The sequence below is a fragment of the Astatotilapia calliptera genome, chromosome 13, assembly GCF_900246225.1.
Source record: "Astatotilapia calliptera chromosome 13, fAstCal1.2, whole genome shotgun sequence".
NCBI classification, from domain to species: Eukaryota; Metazoa; Chordata; class Actinopteri; order Cichliformes; family Cichlidae; genus Astatotilapia; species Astatotilapia calliptera.
In genome coordinates, this window is record NC_039314.1 from 26,976,584 (window position 1) to 26,993,507 (window position 16,924).

The window sequence follows — 16,924 nt, forward strand, 5'->3', positions numbered from 1 at the left end:
AGGCATAAAGGCAGACAATTTATTACTGCTGGTGCTACACTGACTACTACACAATGTAAAGAGGTGTCTATGGGGCATGTTAATGCACAAATGTGTTTCACAAAGTGGGGACTTGCCTCAGATTTGCAGACAGAAAGCTTGTCTGCACACTGTAAAGAATTTGATTTTAGGCTCTGTGAGTTAAGATTAAAGCCGAGGTCAAAGCATATTTGCCGCAAGCCACTTTCGGTGAAATTTCCCTCTAAGTGAGGACATACAGTTTTTTTATTTAGTTATACTGTTGGAGGTTTTGTTCCATTTCTCTATATAAGGAACGACAGTATGTCAGTGCACTGTGTACAGGCAGCTGCCTTGTTCATCAAAGAGCCAAAACACAAAATGATACTGATCTTTTTTCCAAGCTTGCACATATATAGTGCGTCCTCACCAAACAGAAGGGTAACCCTTAAAAGAGCCATGGTTAGCCTATGGTTTTGACTGATAGGCACAGGATGCTACCACATGATGAAAACTAGTTACACAGTTGATCACAAATCGCTTTTCCTGCATATCCTACATCGTCGATTTGCATCTAATGCCAGCTTAAAAAACACAGTTAATATCCAGAGCACACAGCATTTATCTCAGAAATAAACCATGGCATCACATGGCATCCAAGTTACAGTATATCTGGTACTTATTGACCATATTGACATAAAAAGGGGTTCCTCACTTGCAGATGTAGTTGGTCTTGCAGGATGCCTGCAGCTCCAGACAGTTGGGTTTCTGTTTCTCTTCGTACGAGCAGACAGGAACGATGGTTTGACGTCTCCTTTCAGAGCATGCGGTTTGGTCGCTGAGCGGGCATGAGCAGAATAGCATGCCGTAACTGTGCTTGGGAGGAACCTGTGTGGCAAAAGAAACCACGACATTAAGGATAGAAATTAATTCCTTTATTAAGACCCGCATTATTACTCATATTTTAGCATTATTCTGGGCTACATGTTGTACCGTCTGTGCCTTTAGACACATTTTCTGGATTTCTTTCTTGATGTGGTCTGAAGTAGCTGTTTTCTATTCGTTTTGATGGATTGTTGTTGTTGTTTTTTTTAACTGCTCCTAACTTTATTCAGTATTTATTGGTACAAACTCACCTTGCTGCAGCTCATTTGCAGCAAGATGGTTTAACATCGCTTCAATAAAGCATCAATCAAATCTGACGTTCAAGTTGAAAGAAAATGTAGATGTAACAAATGACAATCGGACCACAATAGGAGAATGTAATGATACTTTAATCTCCAACACAAAGAAAAGCCTAACGCTCAAGGCTCTTTACGCAAAGACATCTCTATTATGATAAAATAAAGAAAAATTATACATCACACAAAGATTAACAATGTCACACTTTCTCTGTAACATTTCTATTTATTCATCTTGTTGCTTTGCAGAAGCAGTGCCAAGTAAAGTTATTCAAAAAGGGGCATCACAGAAGCTGGGTTGTAATTACAATGCTTCACATCATTTTTCACAATATGGAACAGACAGCAAAAACATCTTTTGTGTTTTATGACTGAATCAATGTCAAAGCTTGGCGCTGGAATAGCATACCCTGAACAAAAAGACCCACATGATTATTTATTGTGAGTTTGACAACCCCTCAAACTTATGCACTTCAAAATCGTTCTTTCTTTTGAAGCAGGTCCTTTGTGCTGGACATTCAGCTTTTATCAGATATCAGTCATTTGGAAAACCTCCAGTGTGTGTGTTCTTTTTCTTTCTGTTTGTTTTTTGATAAGCTCGTATCAGAAGTGCCTTGCCTTGTCAAAGAACTGCCGCAGGGCCTTGTGGCACTTCCTCTTGTTGCAGACTTCAGCTGTGGAGACGCGGCTGGTACAGGGGCTGATGTAGGCCGAGCGGTACTTCTTACACGTGTCGTTCAGGTTGCAGGCCTTAGCAGCATTGAGACAGTTGTTCTCTCTGGCCACTGCAGGTTCACCTAGTGACATAAAGGGGAGAGGAGACATTGGGGAGAGGAGAGGATGAAAACAAGAAAGAAGGGTTATAATCACAGAGGTCATCAAGCATGTGATGCTAATGCAAAGCAACCCAGAGATCACTAGAAAAAGCAGAAAGCGCTATCACTGCATAACTTATTGTCACATTCTTCATAAAAGTGACTGTGTGGGAGTGAGAAGGAGGACCCAGGTGCAGACACGGAAGGAGACGGAACTGAGTGTAAACAAAAGGCGAAACGTTTGTTAGGCTGAAAAAACATGAATACGAAAGCAAAGCAAGGCGAACAAGCGGCGAGAACTAAAACTAAAACCTAAACTAGGAGAACTAAACTGAGATAACTATGACATTAGACATGAACAAGATTCTGACCTGAGAAACTATAATGAGGAAGAAACAAGAACATGAAACATAAACATGACCTGAGCATGAAACACAGGCACTGACACGGCGTGGTGGGAGGAAACACGGACGACCTGACGAAGACCGAATGAAAACACAGACTAAATACACACAGGAGGTGATCAGGGGAAGTGGAAACACATGGGGAAACAGCTGACTGGAATAAACATAATGACGCTGTGGGGGAAGTAAAACTAAACACATGAAACATGGAAACACCAGACTTTTCAAAACTAAAACAGGAAACAATGAGAAACGTAGACATGACAACACCAGCTAGACACTTGAGACGTAAAACACGTGGCGAGACAAACGCACAGGGATAAGTGAAAGTACAACACTGAGGACAAGACAGACCACATAGAGACAGGAAAGACTCATAACTAAGGAGACACAGAAGAACCTAAACTAGACTTAAAACTCAAGAACTTAACATCCTTTCAACTGAACATAAGAAATCACAAATACAAAAATAAACTCAATATGCTGTGTCACAGACCCAGCTCCTGACACTTATTGTATAATGAACAAAGCATACGAATCCTCTGCATCAAAAACAATCACAACAATGCAATACATCGTCAAATTAAAAGTGAAATGTATTAGCTTATGTAACACAACTGGTTTTCTTTAAGGCCATGTGAGGTGGCTTGTTTTCGGTCAACGAGGTTGTATCCTATCTCAGCTCCACATAAAAACACTTTAATTGTGGACCAAGACAATTAGCCAACTGTTCCAAAATAACTGCATTTTCATCTGGTGTAAGAGCTTACTCAGGCAAACACACATACACAAGCCTGGCCTTTTTAATTTGCTCCAACAACATTTTATGCCATTCAAAGTATATTAATGAGTGAGAATTTCTTCCTTTGGGCAATTGGTGATCTAGCCTAGGTGCCAAATCTATGCTATGTGTATCTATGTGTGGACAAATTAACAGCGACCACAGGCAGGCTAAAGGAGCTTAAACAAAGCTCGGTGCATAAAAGGGCATCAGCTGAGCCAACAGCACGGAGATCAGCTGGAGTGTTGCATAGCTTCCCTCTCTGGGCTGTTGAACTAATAAAGTTCAATTTGTTTGTGGAAAAACTGCATTAGGACATCATATCTTATTTAACTATTAACAATCAATACGTGTATTACACTAGAAATGCAGCATCTAATAAGCTCTATGGAGCACACAGATTACACCTACAGATCATTACAAAACCGAAGCATATCAGCTGCAAAGGTCTCTCAACAAGAGAAGTAACAAAAGACTCAGAGACAATGTAAGAAGCAGAGGGCCGGCAGTCTAATAATGTTTTCTCAAACGAAGCAGATAACCTCAGCAACACATTTTCAACCTACATCGGTGTTTGTGTGCCTTAGTGTTTGCATTTCTGTCTTTGGAAGTGTATGTGTGCATATGCTTATGCTAATTGTACAGAAGACCCCATTTGGAGTCTCACTTTCTGTTTAGCCTGTAACAAACAGTTGCCTTCATCTCCGTGGCCCTGCAGGCTAACAGGCATGCTTTTGTGTATGCATACAGTCGAGGTTCAGTACTTGTCACAGTCTCCAGTGCAGTGCATCGCCTGCCTGTCAGCCTGCACTAATTGCCAGGGTTGTCCTCAATCCACCATTAATTAACATTTTTATACACCCCCTTAAAATATTTTCTTAGGTTAAAAAAAAGGAACAAAAACAGCATTTTTTTTCCTTTATGACAGCGTCAATTAAAATGGGTGCAGCCCAGTGTGATAAACATACCGATGCTGCAGTGGGGGGGGAGTATGGTAAGATCCGTTATCAAGTCGACAAACCCATCGGCTGATGAGTGCCGTGTTGTCCTGAGCAAACTGTGTTAATGAGATTCAACACATCAAGGCGAGGGTGGAGGAAAAAAGAGGGAAGAAGATAAAAGGGACCCAGAGACATGTGGGGATATGAGCTGATAGTCCAGCGAGGTATTAATTGGCGACATGGTGCTGTTTGCTTTACTACAGAGGAGGAGATCCTTGAGGTGAATGCTTCCCAAAACCTCCAGCCGACTCAGAGGAAAACCAGTGCTGACTCACTCATTGCCAGTTTTTACTATTTCTTTGCTTTCATGCCTTCACCTTACCTTTCACCTTTTTCTTCCAACATGGAAAAACAACAAGCTTTTCCATTTACAAGACTTTCCCCCCTCTCTGTTTGACCTGCCTCATTTGGTCCACACCTCCCTCTGTTAGTTTTCAGGCTCATTTGGTGGTATTAATTACAATGTATGCAATTTGTTTTGGTTTGAATGTTTTTGACAATTTTATATTGGAATCAAGTTTAAATTGCTTCATTGATTATTAATTTAGTTTTAATGCTGTGTGTATAAATGTCTAAACTATGAATAGTGTTATTGTACATCATCCTAAACAGGCGCATTCTCTTCTTTGTCTGCTATTAACATGATACTGTAACAACTCATAATAAAATTCTATCCATCCATCCATTCTTATCTGCTTATCCAAACCAGGGTCCCAGGGGTGCTGGAGTCTATCCCAGCTAACATAAGGCAAGAGGTGGGGTACACCCTGGACAGGTTGCCAGTCTGTCACAGGGCTAACACAAAGAGACAGACAACCTTTCACACTCACATTCGCACCTATGGGTAATTTAGAATCACCAGTTAACCTAACTGCATGAAGGAAGCTGGAGTACCTAGAGAGAACCCACAAGGACACTGGGAGAACATGCAAACTCTAAACAGAAAGGCCCAGGAATTTATTTATTTTTTTTATCTTGCTTTTATTACAGAGTGTTTTATGATCTTATTCTTTCTGTTTTATTTGCATAAACAAAGAGCCATGTTTAAGACAAATTTCTATTCAGTTACTGGCTACTGTTTTAACCCTGTCTCAAAGATGACTTCTGTTATAATGATAAGTCTGACCTAAGCCCCTAAAGATATTAGGACTTAACCGCAGGAACAGGGGACAAGACACAGTCACTTTCAGGTATTTCTTTTACACTCTGAATGGTTCTGTGACATCTATAGGGAAGATTAGAGACAGCATGTCTAGTTGAGGGTGGATATTCATTCACTGTACCCCATTTCATTTATAGTTATTTTAAATATAGCATGAGAACAAAGACCTGAAAAATGAATCACTTCCAGTACTGTAAAATTTGCTTTTCTAACATTTAAATGGCATTTTTATGTCACATGTTTATTTTACATGATTGTTTGTGCTTTTAACTCCCCCGTATCACCCCCACGTCTACACAATCAAACATGTGAACTTTTTTTTTCCTTTCACTTGCTCAGATCAACTGCCTGACTCCAAAGTGTCCAATCTGTAGTTGCCCCATGCACTGCTTTAAGAGGTTTGTTTTTTCCCTTGTTTATGTTCAACTCTATTAGTACAAACTGATGTAACTAAAAAAAAAAAAAAGCTTCACAAAGCTTCATTTTAGAAAGTCCAAGACTTTTGCAGTTTGGGAGGCTTGATCTAAACTAGAATTAAGTATAAAAAGAGCCTCTTGTTCTCTAATTAGATTCACAAGTTATTTTTTTTAAAGTGTTCTCATCAAAATAGAGTTTTTAATGTTAGGGACGCAATATTTCCTGAAGGAGAAAAAAAAAAAAGCTTGTGTTGTAGGATTAGTACAAATCAAGACTTTTCAAGACCCTTTGAGGTTGAAGCCAGCTAGTATTTTCAACTATTATGCCTGCCTTAATAAAGGCTTTTAATGTACTTTGGATCCTTACTCTGGCTCAGAGCCTGAATCGTTTTTTAATTTTTCCTAGCATTTAGCTTCAAAAGTACTAGAATTATTCATGGACTAATATTCATGGACGATATATATACATGTATAGAGGTACAGCTGACTGAACCCTTTCCCTCTGAATTCCTTTTTCTTTTCATCAGATATATTACTTTTGCTTTGATATCTCTCATCTGAGCCTGCATCCGCCATAACAGCACATGATTGACAGTCCCATGGACTCTTCTCCCTGACTAGATGAACACGCTACTTATTCCTCTGCCATCAGTTGTCTGATTTTCGGACCGTAAAAATATGGCACCTGTTCAGACAGCATCAAATTTCTGCCAAACTATTCCCTCAGATGAGTTTGTGAATACATCTGAGCCAAGAAATAGGTCATGCACTTGGAAAATTGGGCTTTGTTTTACATCTGTTAAACCGTGTTTAATTGTTTGTTGACAGGCACTTTCAAGTTGCAGCACAGTATGTCATCATCTAAACACTTCTTAGTGAAATCCGAACACACCTGATGTGCTCTGGAATTATGAGACTTAAATGTATCTGCTCCATAAGGAAAGTGACAATTCTGACTAGTTCTACGGTACTCTAGATGTTTGGACTTTCAACAATTAGTCAGTGTTTGACTGGTTTCAAATGCATTTTGAAACATGACAACCTAACGTACACAAGATTTTCCTGGCTCAAAGTGGGTCTTTGAGGGGTGAATGAGCAAATAAGGCAGTCTGCATGTAGTAAAGGCAAAGTATCTGTGTTAGCTTACTTAACTGAAATCTGTGTAAACTAAAACAATTTAGTTAATCCAGGCAACACTAATATATTCAAAAGAGAACAGCTTTATTCATGTGCAATAATTTAGATGTATTGTCATGGTTCTGTTCTGGGTTTTTTCCACGCTTTCTTGTGCACATGGAAAACTAGAGGCAACAGCAAGATGCCCACACAGAACAGAACTAGCATCAATAATATCATGTTTAACGCTGATTAAGTTATTAAATACAGAAGGTGGGTTGCAAAGTGGCCTGCAGATGGCTTGTAACTATGGAGTAGCATAAACACCATGTCCTGTATGAGAATTGCCAGTTGTATGTATAGTGGGGCTGTTCAGTTAGTCAAATTTACCTTCACTTACAGTTCTGGCTGTAAAAAATCTGCATACAACCAGAGCAACAAGCAGCATTCCCCCTACAGAGACTTGATCCGAAACATCCTGGAATCTGTCCATCATTGCACAGAGAGATAGAAGACAATGTAACATGACCTAAATGGTAACACTGGGAAAAGGTTTCATCCAAACAGACTCACTCGGTTGCTCCTCAGTGACCAGTGGTGCTTTGACAAATAGCCGCAGTATCATGGCTTTACCCCAAGGGCCCATTAGGACAAATACAAAGTTGGACTGCATGCAGTGTGAATGTGTGAATCAAGTTTTTGTGGATACATGCCCTTCCTGCATCAATCTGCCCACATCCTTGAGTCTGAATATGTCTGTTTTCCTCACGCAAACATGCACAAAAACATGTTTGTAGTATTTTGCTTATACCAGCCTGCGCCCCTAGTGTCAGCAAATACATTTAATGAACTCCCTTTGCACTCCTGGCAGATGGCATTGTCTCTCCAAAACACAGGCACACACACAAACACACTGCGTGCTATGACAGGGCCCATACAGGGTTGGGGCCGGGGCCATCTGGAGGCCTGGTAGGGGGAACGAGGCCCCCCCAGTGGCTCATGTTTCCGATTCAGCCTCAAATTGATTATCATGTCGCCTGTTTCCTCCAGTCCCGCTGCCACCCTACCCACCACCCCCACTGTCTAATTTCAATTACCACGGGACACCACAGGGTCGAATCCTGACCTCATCCACCTCTGTACTCCCCCATGCACCACTTGTTCAGCCCCTCTTCTCATCTTTTTCTTTCTTCTCCTTCTCTCTTTTTCTGTAACTCCCCTGAATCTCCTTCCCTGTTTCTCTTTTCTGCTTCACTCTTTGTGCTCCTCTTTCATGTCTTTATCCATGCAGCTCTGGATGTATTCCAATCATTACCTCCCTTCCTCTTTCTCCATCATAATCATCCATCTCTAGACTTCTCTCTTGTGGCTTCCATCGCTCTTGTTTTCCGGTATCTCCTCTCCCCTCTGCCATCTGTCCTTTATTTTGTCTTTGGAGTGAAGTGTAGCCATTTAATGGCCTTCGGTGGCCTTTGTATGACTTTCAAATTTTCATTATTTACCTTATAGGAAGGCTAGTTGTGATATTGGGTTTTTGTACTGCACGTAGTGTGAATTTAAAACTACCCTTCCTTTTTTCCGTTTTTCTCTGTCAAGGTTGTACTTTTCCAGGCGAATATTGACTTTTGTTTTATGATTGATATCGATTGCTAAGGAAAACTGTGTAAAAATGTATGAGTCAACCCTGAAATCCAACTTGACTTCAACCTCCACTGGTGGAAGGCATGTTTTTCACTCTCCTGTCATTGATATGAGCATACCATTGTCCTTGCCTTGAGCCTTGCTATTGTTGCAGTATGTAACTGTCCTTGTTATAGCTGTTTTAAATATAATGACATTCTGTTTTCCCAGCAGTGTTTGTCACTAGCGGTTTTACTCCAGTCTGACAGAACATATTACCGCACTTTATCCAGTCATTTGGGGGTCAGCGAGGGGAAACTGGGAGCACTTGACAGGTGTGTTTGTTTCCACTACTCATAGCTCTGCAGCAGTGGAAACAGTCAGTACTTCCATGCTGTGTCACTGGGTGACTGCTCATAATTCACAGCCTCTTTGTTTGCTAAGTACAATAAATGCGCAGGGATTTGTCCTGGTGGTGTGGCTGCAAGGGATTAAAGAACAAACAACGTGACACCCAGGGCCAAGCAGACTTCATAGACAGTGAAAGGTGACAGCTTTAAAACACTACATATTAAAGTCTAAAAATAAATATATTTCTGTTACTATTTTAAATATTTGCTTCATGACTCTGCTTTCAAACTGCACCAACTCAATTATTGTTTTTATTAATTACTGTGTGGAGGACTTTCGGCTTTTCAGAGCTGTTGTTGTTGGGGTTTTTTGTTTGTTTTTTTTAAACACATTTTGCATTAACTCTTTAGGAATTGTTGCAAGTGCAAGTGAGCTAGGCCATCAGTAGACCTAAAAAACAAAACAACAACAACAACTAATGAATAATGAAGAGAGAGCAAAATCTTAAAGAGTAGCCAATTCACCATTTTGGTACATTCTTAAAAAGAAGGAATGCAGAGAGTATGTGAAGGCAGCTGCAGTAAATCAGAATGTCACACAAAACAAGAGTGGTAACAAAGCACTAACACAAATTGAAGCAACATGAGCCTCAGTAAAAACAGTAGCTGCTCGGATCTGAAAAAGGGTCGGTACGTCATCACTTAACAAGCAGATATGGGTGATTTCAATCTGTTACACATTATAGGCCTTGATTTTAAAATGTGATGTTCACTTTTTATTTCCCCTTAGAATTTTTCCCAACCGTAAACTTAATTTGCTCTGCTCTTGTCTTGATTATTCATTGTCTAAATTATTTTCCTTGCACCTCCTTCCCACTTTGAGAAATTACCTCGCAGTCAGATTCAATAGAAAAATCTAACATAATAAACGAGGCCTGAGGTCTCTTCTCTGGGAATCCTCTCTCTCCCTCTCTCTGTTGATTATCAGTGGTGAGTTACACTGCCATCTGCTTTAATGGGCTCCACGCTTGAAAGTGCAAGACAAGCAGAAATGGAGAGTGTGGTGTGGTGAAGAAGGAGCCTTAAGGTTTACTCATCTTTCTTGGCCTCTTTCTATTTTTCTTTCCTTTCTAAACTATGTACCTCGTTCTTTTCTCTGTGCTTTTCTGATTCTCTGCTGGCTTCCTCTACCTCCCTTTTACTTTCTTTCAGTGTGGTTAATAATCTCACTCTTCCTCCAAACACTGTCCCAGTGCAATAAAGCCACATGGCACTTGGTGCAGCAAATACCATAACTCACAGTTCCTAGTAATTGATCCCTGTAGTGCAACAGTCTCTTTCTCTTTTCCCTTTCATTCCCACCCTTCCATCTATATCTTTTCCTTCCCACCTCTTGTCATTTGTACCAACTTTTCCCTTCCAATTTCATCAAATGCATTGAGGCTAGTCCAATAAAAATCCGCCAAAGACAATTATTTCTGTCTCTCCCATTAGCTGCTTTCTGTTCTCAGTTTCCTGAAATCACATCGCACTGCAGTGTTATACTTCTCCCTCCGTCAAGAAATCCCTTCACCTCATTTCATCCGTCCTGCTTTGCTAAAATTACAAGCCAGGTCCCGACAGGAGTGCTTACCTGATTACTTAAACTGCTCTCAGACCCTCATCAGGTCTTCCAATTTCATACATGAAAGGTATTTTCTTGCCTGAAATTTTGCCTTTGGTCCAAATTTGTCCTCCTCAAACCCGGGATTTTGAGAGCTGGAACTGAAAGAGGAGCAGCAGTACAACCCTTTGGCAAATGGTGTATGCTGGCTAGAAAAAAGTTTCCCTCCTCTCAGCTTTATGTTGGCCCTATATCCCAGCCAAAACTTATTTCCTTTTGAACCCCCCGGTCTACTTTGCAATATCAACAAGCTATTAGAAGCATACCTCTCATGGTTGAGTGGTTACCTTCAACACCTCTGGAACTAGATGTTCCCCACATGGCTGGAATCCCAGCTGAGTTTTACTCCTTTGATTCCCTTACTTCGACTTTGTCCCAGCTTTCAAAGAGAGGTAAGAGATAGCATGTTAATTGTTGATTTCTCTTTAATGTTTTCTCTAAAACAACTTGTTAATAACAGTTTCATGAATTTGGCTAAATTAGCATGACAGAAAGAAAGAGTTCTAGTGTGTGAGCTAACCAACTGCAGAGCAAGTTATGGGGCTAACAAAAATAAAATCAGTAAGCTGAATAAGCTTACCTTGTTTCCCTGTTAGTTTGTTTGCTATGTTGGGTTAGGCCTTGGGATTCAGAAGGAACAACATGTTGTCAAACTACGATTAAATTCTCTCAGTCCTTCTGGGATAGGAGAAAAGAAACTGGCAGCAGTGAGCCAGTAAGACAGTCATATTGCTGGGACAAAACCCTGAGAAGCTCTCTCGTGTTTGAACCAGAAGCACTGCATCACGTTCAACAGAACAAAGCTCTGTGAGAGAGGAAGAAAAAAAAACTTGAGGCGGCAAAAGAAAAGGGGAGTGGGAGGAAAAGAGAGGGAGAATTGCCTTGGCTCTCCACAGTGATGAATCTCCAGTGAGGCCTGTTTCATAACCCGTCTGCCAGTGTGGAGATCAGCCGGTAAGAGCAGGCCCTTTGGGGCTGCAGGAGAAATATATGGCTCTTTAATAATCTCCACAAACACACTCCAGTACAGTATTGTACAGTGTACCACCCCCACACAACTCCCACCCTGGTCCAACCCTCTGAACACTATCTACACTCTTAGAGTTCTTGTCATATAGATTTTTGTTATGTATAGATTTTGGTGGCCAGAATGAGGAAAAGTAACCCAATGTGGTAATGAATGGGAAAAGAAAATCTATTGTCTGAGTTGTTTTGCTTTATATGACCGTTTAAAAAGTGCCATAAAGATGCCACTATGAAGCTTAGCATTTGAGATTTTATTTATATATATATATATATATATATATATATATATATATATATATATATATATATATATGAATGAGAGAGAGAGAGAGAAAAAAAAGACACTGTTTGCCAGAAGCACCTGCTCTAAAAGCAAAAACGGTAAGAATTGCAAGGTCCTTCACTCTCATTAAGTATTTTTAGTTCTGACACAAAAATATACTTCAGTGGAAGATTCAAACACTTCATAATGACTCAGCACATTAACTGATATTTAGAGAGCTTTGCCAATTCCTATACCCGGTTAAGAATCTGCAAGTGGAGGGGTCAAGTGGTTGTATGCGCTGGTTTGTTCTAGAAATGTTGGTATAAACACAGATGAACTGCATCATATGTGTCTGCTCAGACCTTCTCCTGTGAATACAGCCATCTATTACCCGTTTTGTGGTCTACGTGTAAAAGTTTAATTTAAAAGTTGCTAAATGAGTTGGGAAAAAAAGGCAGAACATTTTGAGTTTTTAAGTCTAAGTCTGGTGTTGTAAAATAGCTGATACTCTACCTATCACCATGTTGATGCTACTTCTACTGACCATAAACAACACTTCAAACAGTACTAGCCTTCTTATTCTCAATTCACTAGATCCAGGCCATTATCTTGATGCCAGACTTTGTGGCCTCTAGTTCAGTACCTTAAAGCTAATGCATCATCGCCCTACCTCACACCAACTGCCACCCTCATATCTGGAGAATACCCCTAACACCCATTTCCTTCTGCTTAATATACCCAGCCATTCTGCTTTCCACTGGTCCCCTGCTCGAATGGCTTGTCCCTTCTCCCCAGCCACCAATATGTCCCAGCCCTTCTGCCTTTACCGTCCCCAACACGCGCTCCCTCTTTGAACATCAAACAGTCCGCTGCAGAGATGGATGTGGACATCTAACAACTGCTGAACCTGTTTACTCCTGTGTGAGTACAAGTTGCAGCACAAGCACATGGTGCATGAATGTATTCAGCACCTCACTTGCGTCTGTCATATTGATTTACAATAGTGGCAATGATGTGCCAATGAATTTGTTACGCAGTCGGGAATAAGCCGGAGCTGGAGGGGGGCAGTTATTGTTGTCCGTAATTAGTCCTGCTGGTGCCCTCTCAGGTATCTATGTGCGAGAGAGTGGTGAGCAGATAAAAAGAGAATGAAACGGCAAGGGAAGGCCAACAGGAGAGGCAGAAAGAGGATGCAGTTCCCAACAAAAAGTTAAATGCAGAGACTGTCAGCACTTTTCTTGACGAGAGAAATTGAGAAAAGACAGAAAGACAGGATGATTTCTCTTTTTTATCCTGCAAAAAAAAAAAAAAAAAAAAAAAAAAAAAATCAACAAAAACATCACCACATTCCCCATCAATCCAGGTCATAGACTCAGCAACAGCACCACAGCCATGCTTCCTTCAGCCATCGTTCATCTCTTTCGGACCACTAAAAGAGGGAGAAATCTGTGCAACTTTCCCTTTATGACAGGAGGAGGTGATGGCTGCTGAAAGCAATCTGACGGCTCAGGACTTTCCGATCGATACTAAGAGGCAGCAGCGCAGTCAGCTAGTGCAGTACTTGGGCAGAAAGGAAAAAGAGAGAGAGGCTGTCACTGTCGAGCCTGGATAAATAGATCACCGGGATTACCAGCAGTCACATTTGACTGCTAACCACACTCTTTTTAATCTTCCAGCCTGACAGAACTATCTTAACCCAAATGAGAGCTAGGTAGCAATTCATGAATCCAGGGAGACATTTGGGACTGAAAAGTATGATTCACTATAAATAACTTAAATTGCAGGACCTGTGGATCAAGCTCTTTAAATATTCATCCTGCCTAAGTGCCCTGGAGCAATCCAATCCAATCTAATTTTATTTATATAGCACCAGTCCGTGACAAAAGGCGCCTCAAGGCACTTTGTACTATGAGATAAAGACCCTACAGTGTTACAGACAGAACCTGAACAATCAGATGACCCACGATGAGCAAGCACTTGGCGACCATGTTGAAGAAGAAGTCTCTCTTAACGGAAGGAGACCTCTGATACCGAGGCTTAGGGAGGGGCAGCCGTCTGCTGTTTGATTGGCAGGGTTGGGGCAATAAGACAGAAACAAGGAGCAACAAACAGAAACTAAAAGAGAAAGTAGAGAGAAGCTAATGATATGGAGCAGTAGCATAGAAACTCATGGGAAGTGAAAAGAGGAAAAAGTAGAGGAAATGCTCAGTGCATCATGGAGGGTGTAGGAACCACAAGCATCCCTGCACTCTGACAGCAAAGTTCTCTGTTGAGATTATATAAGGTCTTTAAAATAAGGATTTTAAATTCAGGAAGCCACTGAAGAGTAACTAATATATAAGAAATATTTCTCTTTCTTGTTAAACTGGATCCACTGAATGCTTTTCAGGGAGCCTTCAGGATGACCAAACAACAGCAGTTTGTGTCTAGAAGTCACATATGCTTTTTCAGCATTAATCTGAGAGTAATTTTCCTAATTTCATCAGCACTGGCAGGTAAAAGAAGACAGTGCAAGGCATGGAACTGCAAAGAGCTCTACAGGTATATAGATAAACATGTGCTCTATTATGTAACTAATCACTGAGACATCAAGGATTTTGTTTAAGGGAGAACAAACAGGTTGCTGATCCATGCCTGAATACAAGCATGCTGCCCTCTGGAGACTTATGCTGCTACTATCATGACTAAAAATATTCCTCATTTGGTGTAAACACAATCTAATGATAACAAAATAGGCAAAATGATTCACATCAAATGTAGAAAAACACTGTTTACCTAATGGAAAATACTATCAAAAGTGAAAACAGCCAATAAAATGTGAGGCACTGTCGGCAGAATGAGATCATTGTGAGATCTGGACAGTGTCTACAAGCAGTTTTAGGCTGCTATATGTTCTATATGTAAACTTAGTATTTTGTTTTTAAGGTAACAACTTGTGTTATAATGAAAACATTAGAGGCAACATTGTGTTCGCACATACTACAGTGGGGTTGCTAACACATGTGTAGACATAAGCTGCTGGGATACTTCACAGAAACTTGGTGTTTTTATTTTTCAGTATTTATTTATTTATTGTCATTGTCAAGAACAATGAAATTGCGTTTGGGGCTACCATACAACCCAAAAAAAAAGAATAAAATAATAAATACCCCTTAAAACCCAAGTGTACATATTTAACCCAGTGTGACTCCAATGCAATAAGACAATCCTTAGCAATAATGTTCGTAGAAATTCAGACAAAGACCTGAGAAACATGACAAAATGCAACAATGCAACCCATTCAATATTATTGTACTGTGAGATATGATATCAGATATGATAGTTATCTATTTAAGAAAGAGGGGGGGGGGGGGGCAGGAGGGGGAAGAGAATAAAGATATGATGCACCAATGCAGACCAGTTCATTGCTATTAAGAAGTTGGATATGGTTATTGTCCGTGAGAGGGGGGCAGAGAGTTCAGGAGCCTCACAGCCTGTGGATACAGGCTGTTGGCCAGTCTGGATGTTCTGGCCTGTATAGACCTGTACCTTCTCCCTGAGGGCAGCAGATGGAAAAGGTGGCGCGCAGGGTGATGTTGGTCCCGCAGGATACTGTGCACCCTCCTCAGACTAACCAAAATGCATTTTCTTAGCATTTTAGCTTTCTGTTGCTTTTCATGGGACTGAAACGTTCTCCCTCTAGTTAGCATGGCTTCAACAGTATTGCATACTTTGTTCTGCTTTTATGGGGGAATGGTGTATGTTTTATGAGTTATATGTGTGTGTTTCTGTAGCTCAAGTCCTCTACCAGAGGCCTGACAGTTTGAGGGTTCTGTGCTGTATCTTGGCTTTTCGTGTGTTTGCACTCTTCTGGATAGAGACCACTAATGTTCTGCATGGAGTCTGCTGGAGCCACTCTTCCAGTTTCAGGGTTACAGCTCATAATGCTCCTATTACCAATGGACTAGCTTCTGCATCTGCTCCACTTGTTCCTTTAGTCCCTGGTCCTTTTCTACTTTCTCGTCCTCCTTCTTCCTGAAGTTGCTGTCAATCATCACTATGCCCGGTTGGTTGGCCAGCAGCTGTTTGTCTGTCTGGAACTTAAAATCCCACAGTACACTAGCCCTGTTGTTCTAAGCCACCTCTGGTAGCATCTCCCATGGGGACCTAGAGACTTCTAGTCTATATGCAGGACAGGTGTTCCTGTACACTATCCCAGCAACGATCCCAGAGGTTGTGATGCTCAATGTCCGCAGTTATGGCTTGCAGGTACATCCTGCCACTATGTGTTGGATAGTCCCCGGTAAATCTACCTGGGAAGATTATGACATGTTAAGACACACCTGAATGCTTCAGACAAACAAACTGCCAAAACTGTTTCCATATGGAAACAATAAGGATGTACTTACTTTCTCACAGGACTGCAAAAAGTCTTCTGAAAACGTTCTTTTTCATCATAACTATCATCACAAGGAAAGAAACTAAGTTGAATCCTTGGCCATCAGATCAATGAACTGGTTAATGAAGTGACTCTGTGATAGAAGAACTGCTCCCTGGATTTACAGCCCAGATATTGAGTCTATCACATATTGTGATGTAGAGTACATAAACATGGGTTATCTTGAGGAGCAGACACGGACGTGGTCTGTCACTCAGACAATCTCTATACCTCACATCAAGCCAGTGAGATATTTTTATATGTTTACATCTCTTTGCTACTGTGTTTCTTTTGTCCATAAATACATGTCCAAGAAAACAAATCCCTTGCCATCCCAAACTCTTGCCCTCCCTCGTATAACTGACATAGAGATGGGCGATATCAGCCAGTGCTCTCTCCTCCACAAGCCTTTTGCAAAGGCATGGGAAGCTTTTGATTGATGATGTTCATTTTCCAAGCTGTGTCTTGGACACTTTAGCTGCATACGACCCACTTCTTTTGGGCTATATGTTTTTAATTTAACATCCAGACGTGTCAAAGTCTGGCTTGAAGATGGATGAGAACTCCTCTACCTCTGCTGGCAGGTTGAAAGAGGAAAACTGAGTGGGAGGGGTGGAGTTGTAGTTGGGGTGGTGGTGGTGGAGGAGGGGGCTGAATAGTAAGATACAGAGTGTACAAAAGCTGCCTTATAATGAAAAAGAAAGGAAAGT

The 16,924-nt window shown here is 40.9% G+C and overlaps 1 protein-coding gene across 2 annotated transcripts in view; it reads right to left on the reverse strand.

Annotated features, from left to right (window-relative positions):
• Positions 1-16,924, reverse strand: part of gfra1a (gdnf family receptor alpha 1a) — a 99,355-nt gene that overhangs the window by 23,390 nt on the left and 59,041 nt on the right. For both annotated transcript variants that reach the window (XM_026189506.1, XM_026189507.1), the window contains 2 exons: positions 1,797-1,975; positions 713-885 (listed from right to left, as the gene is read on the reverse strand). In XM_026189506.1, the coding sequence (XP_026045291.1) occupies positions 713-885; positions 1,797-1,975 (352 nt within the window). The remainder of the gene's footprint in view (positions 1-712; positions 886-1,796; positions 1,976-16,924) is intronic.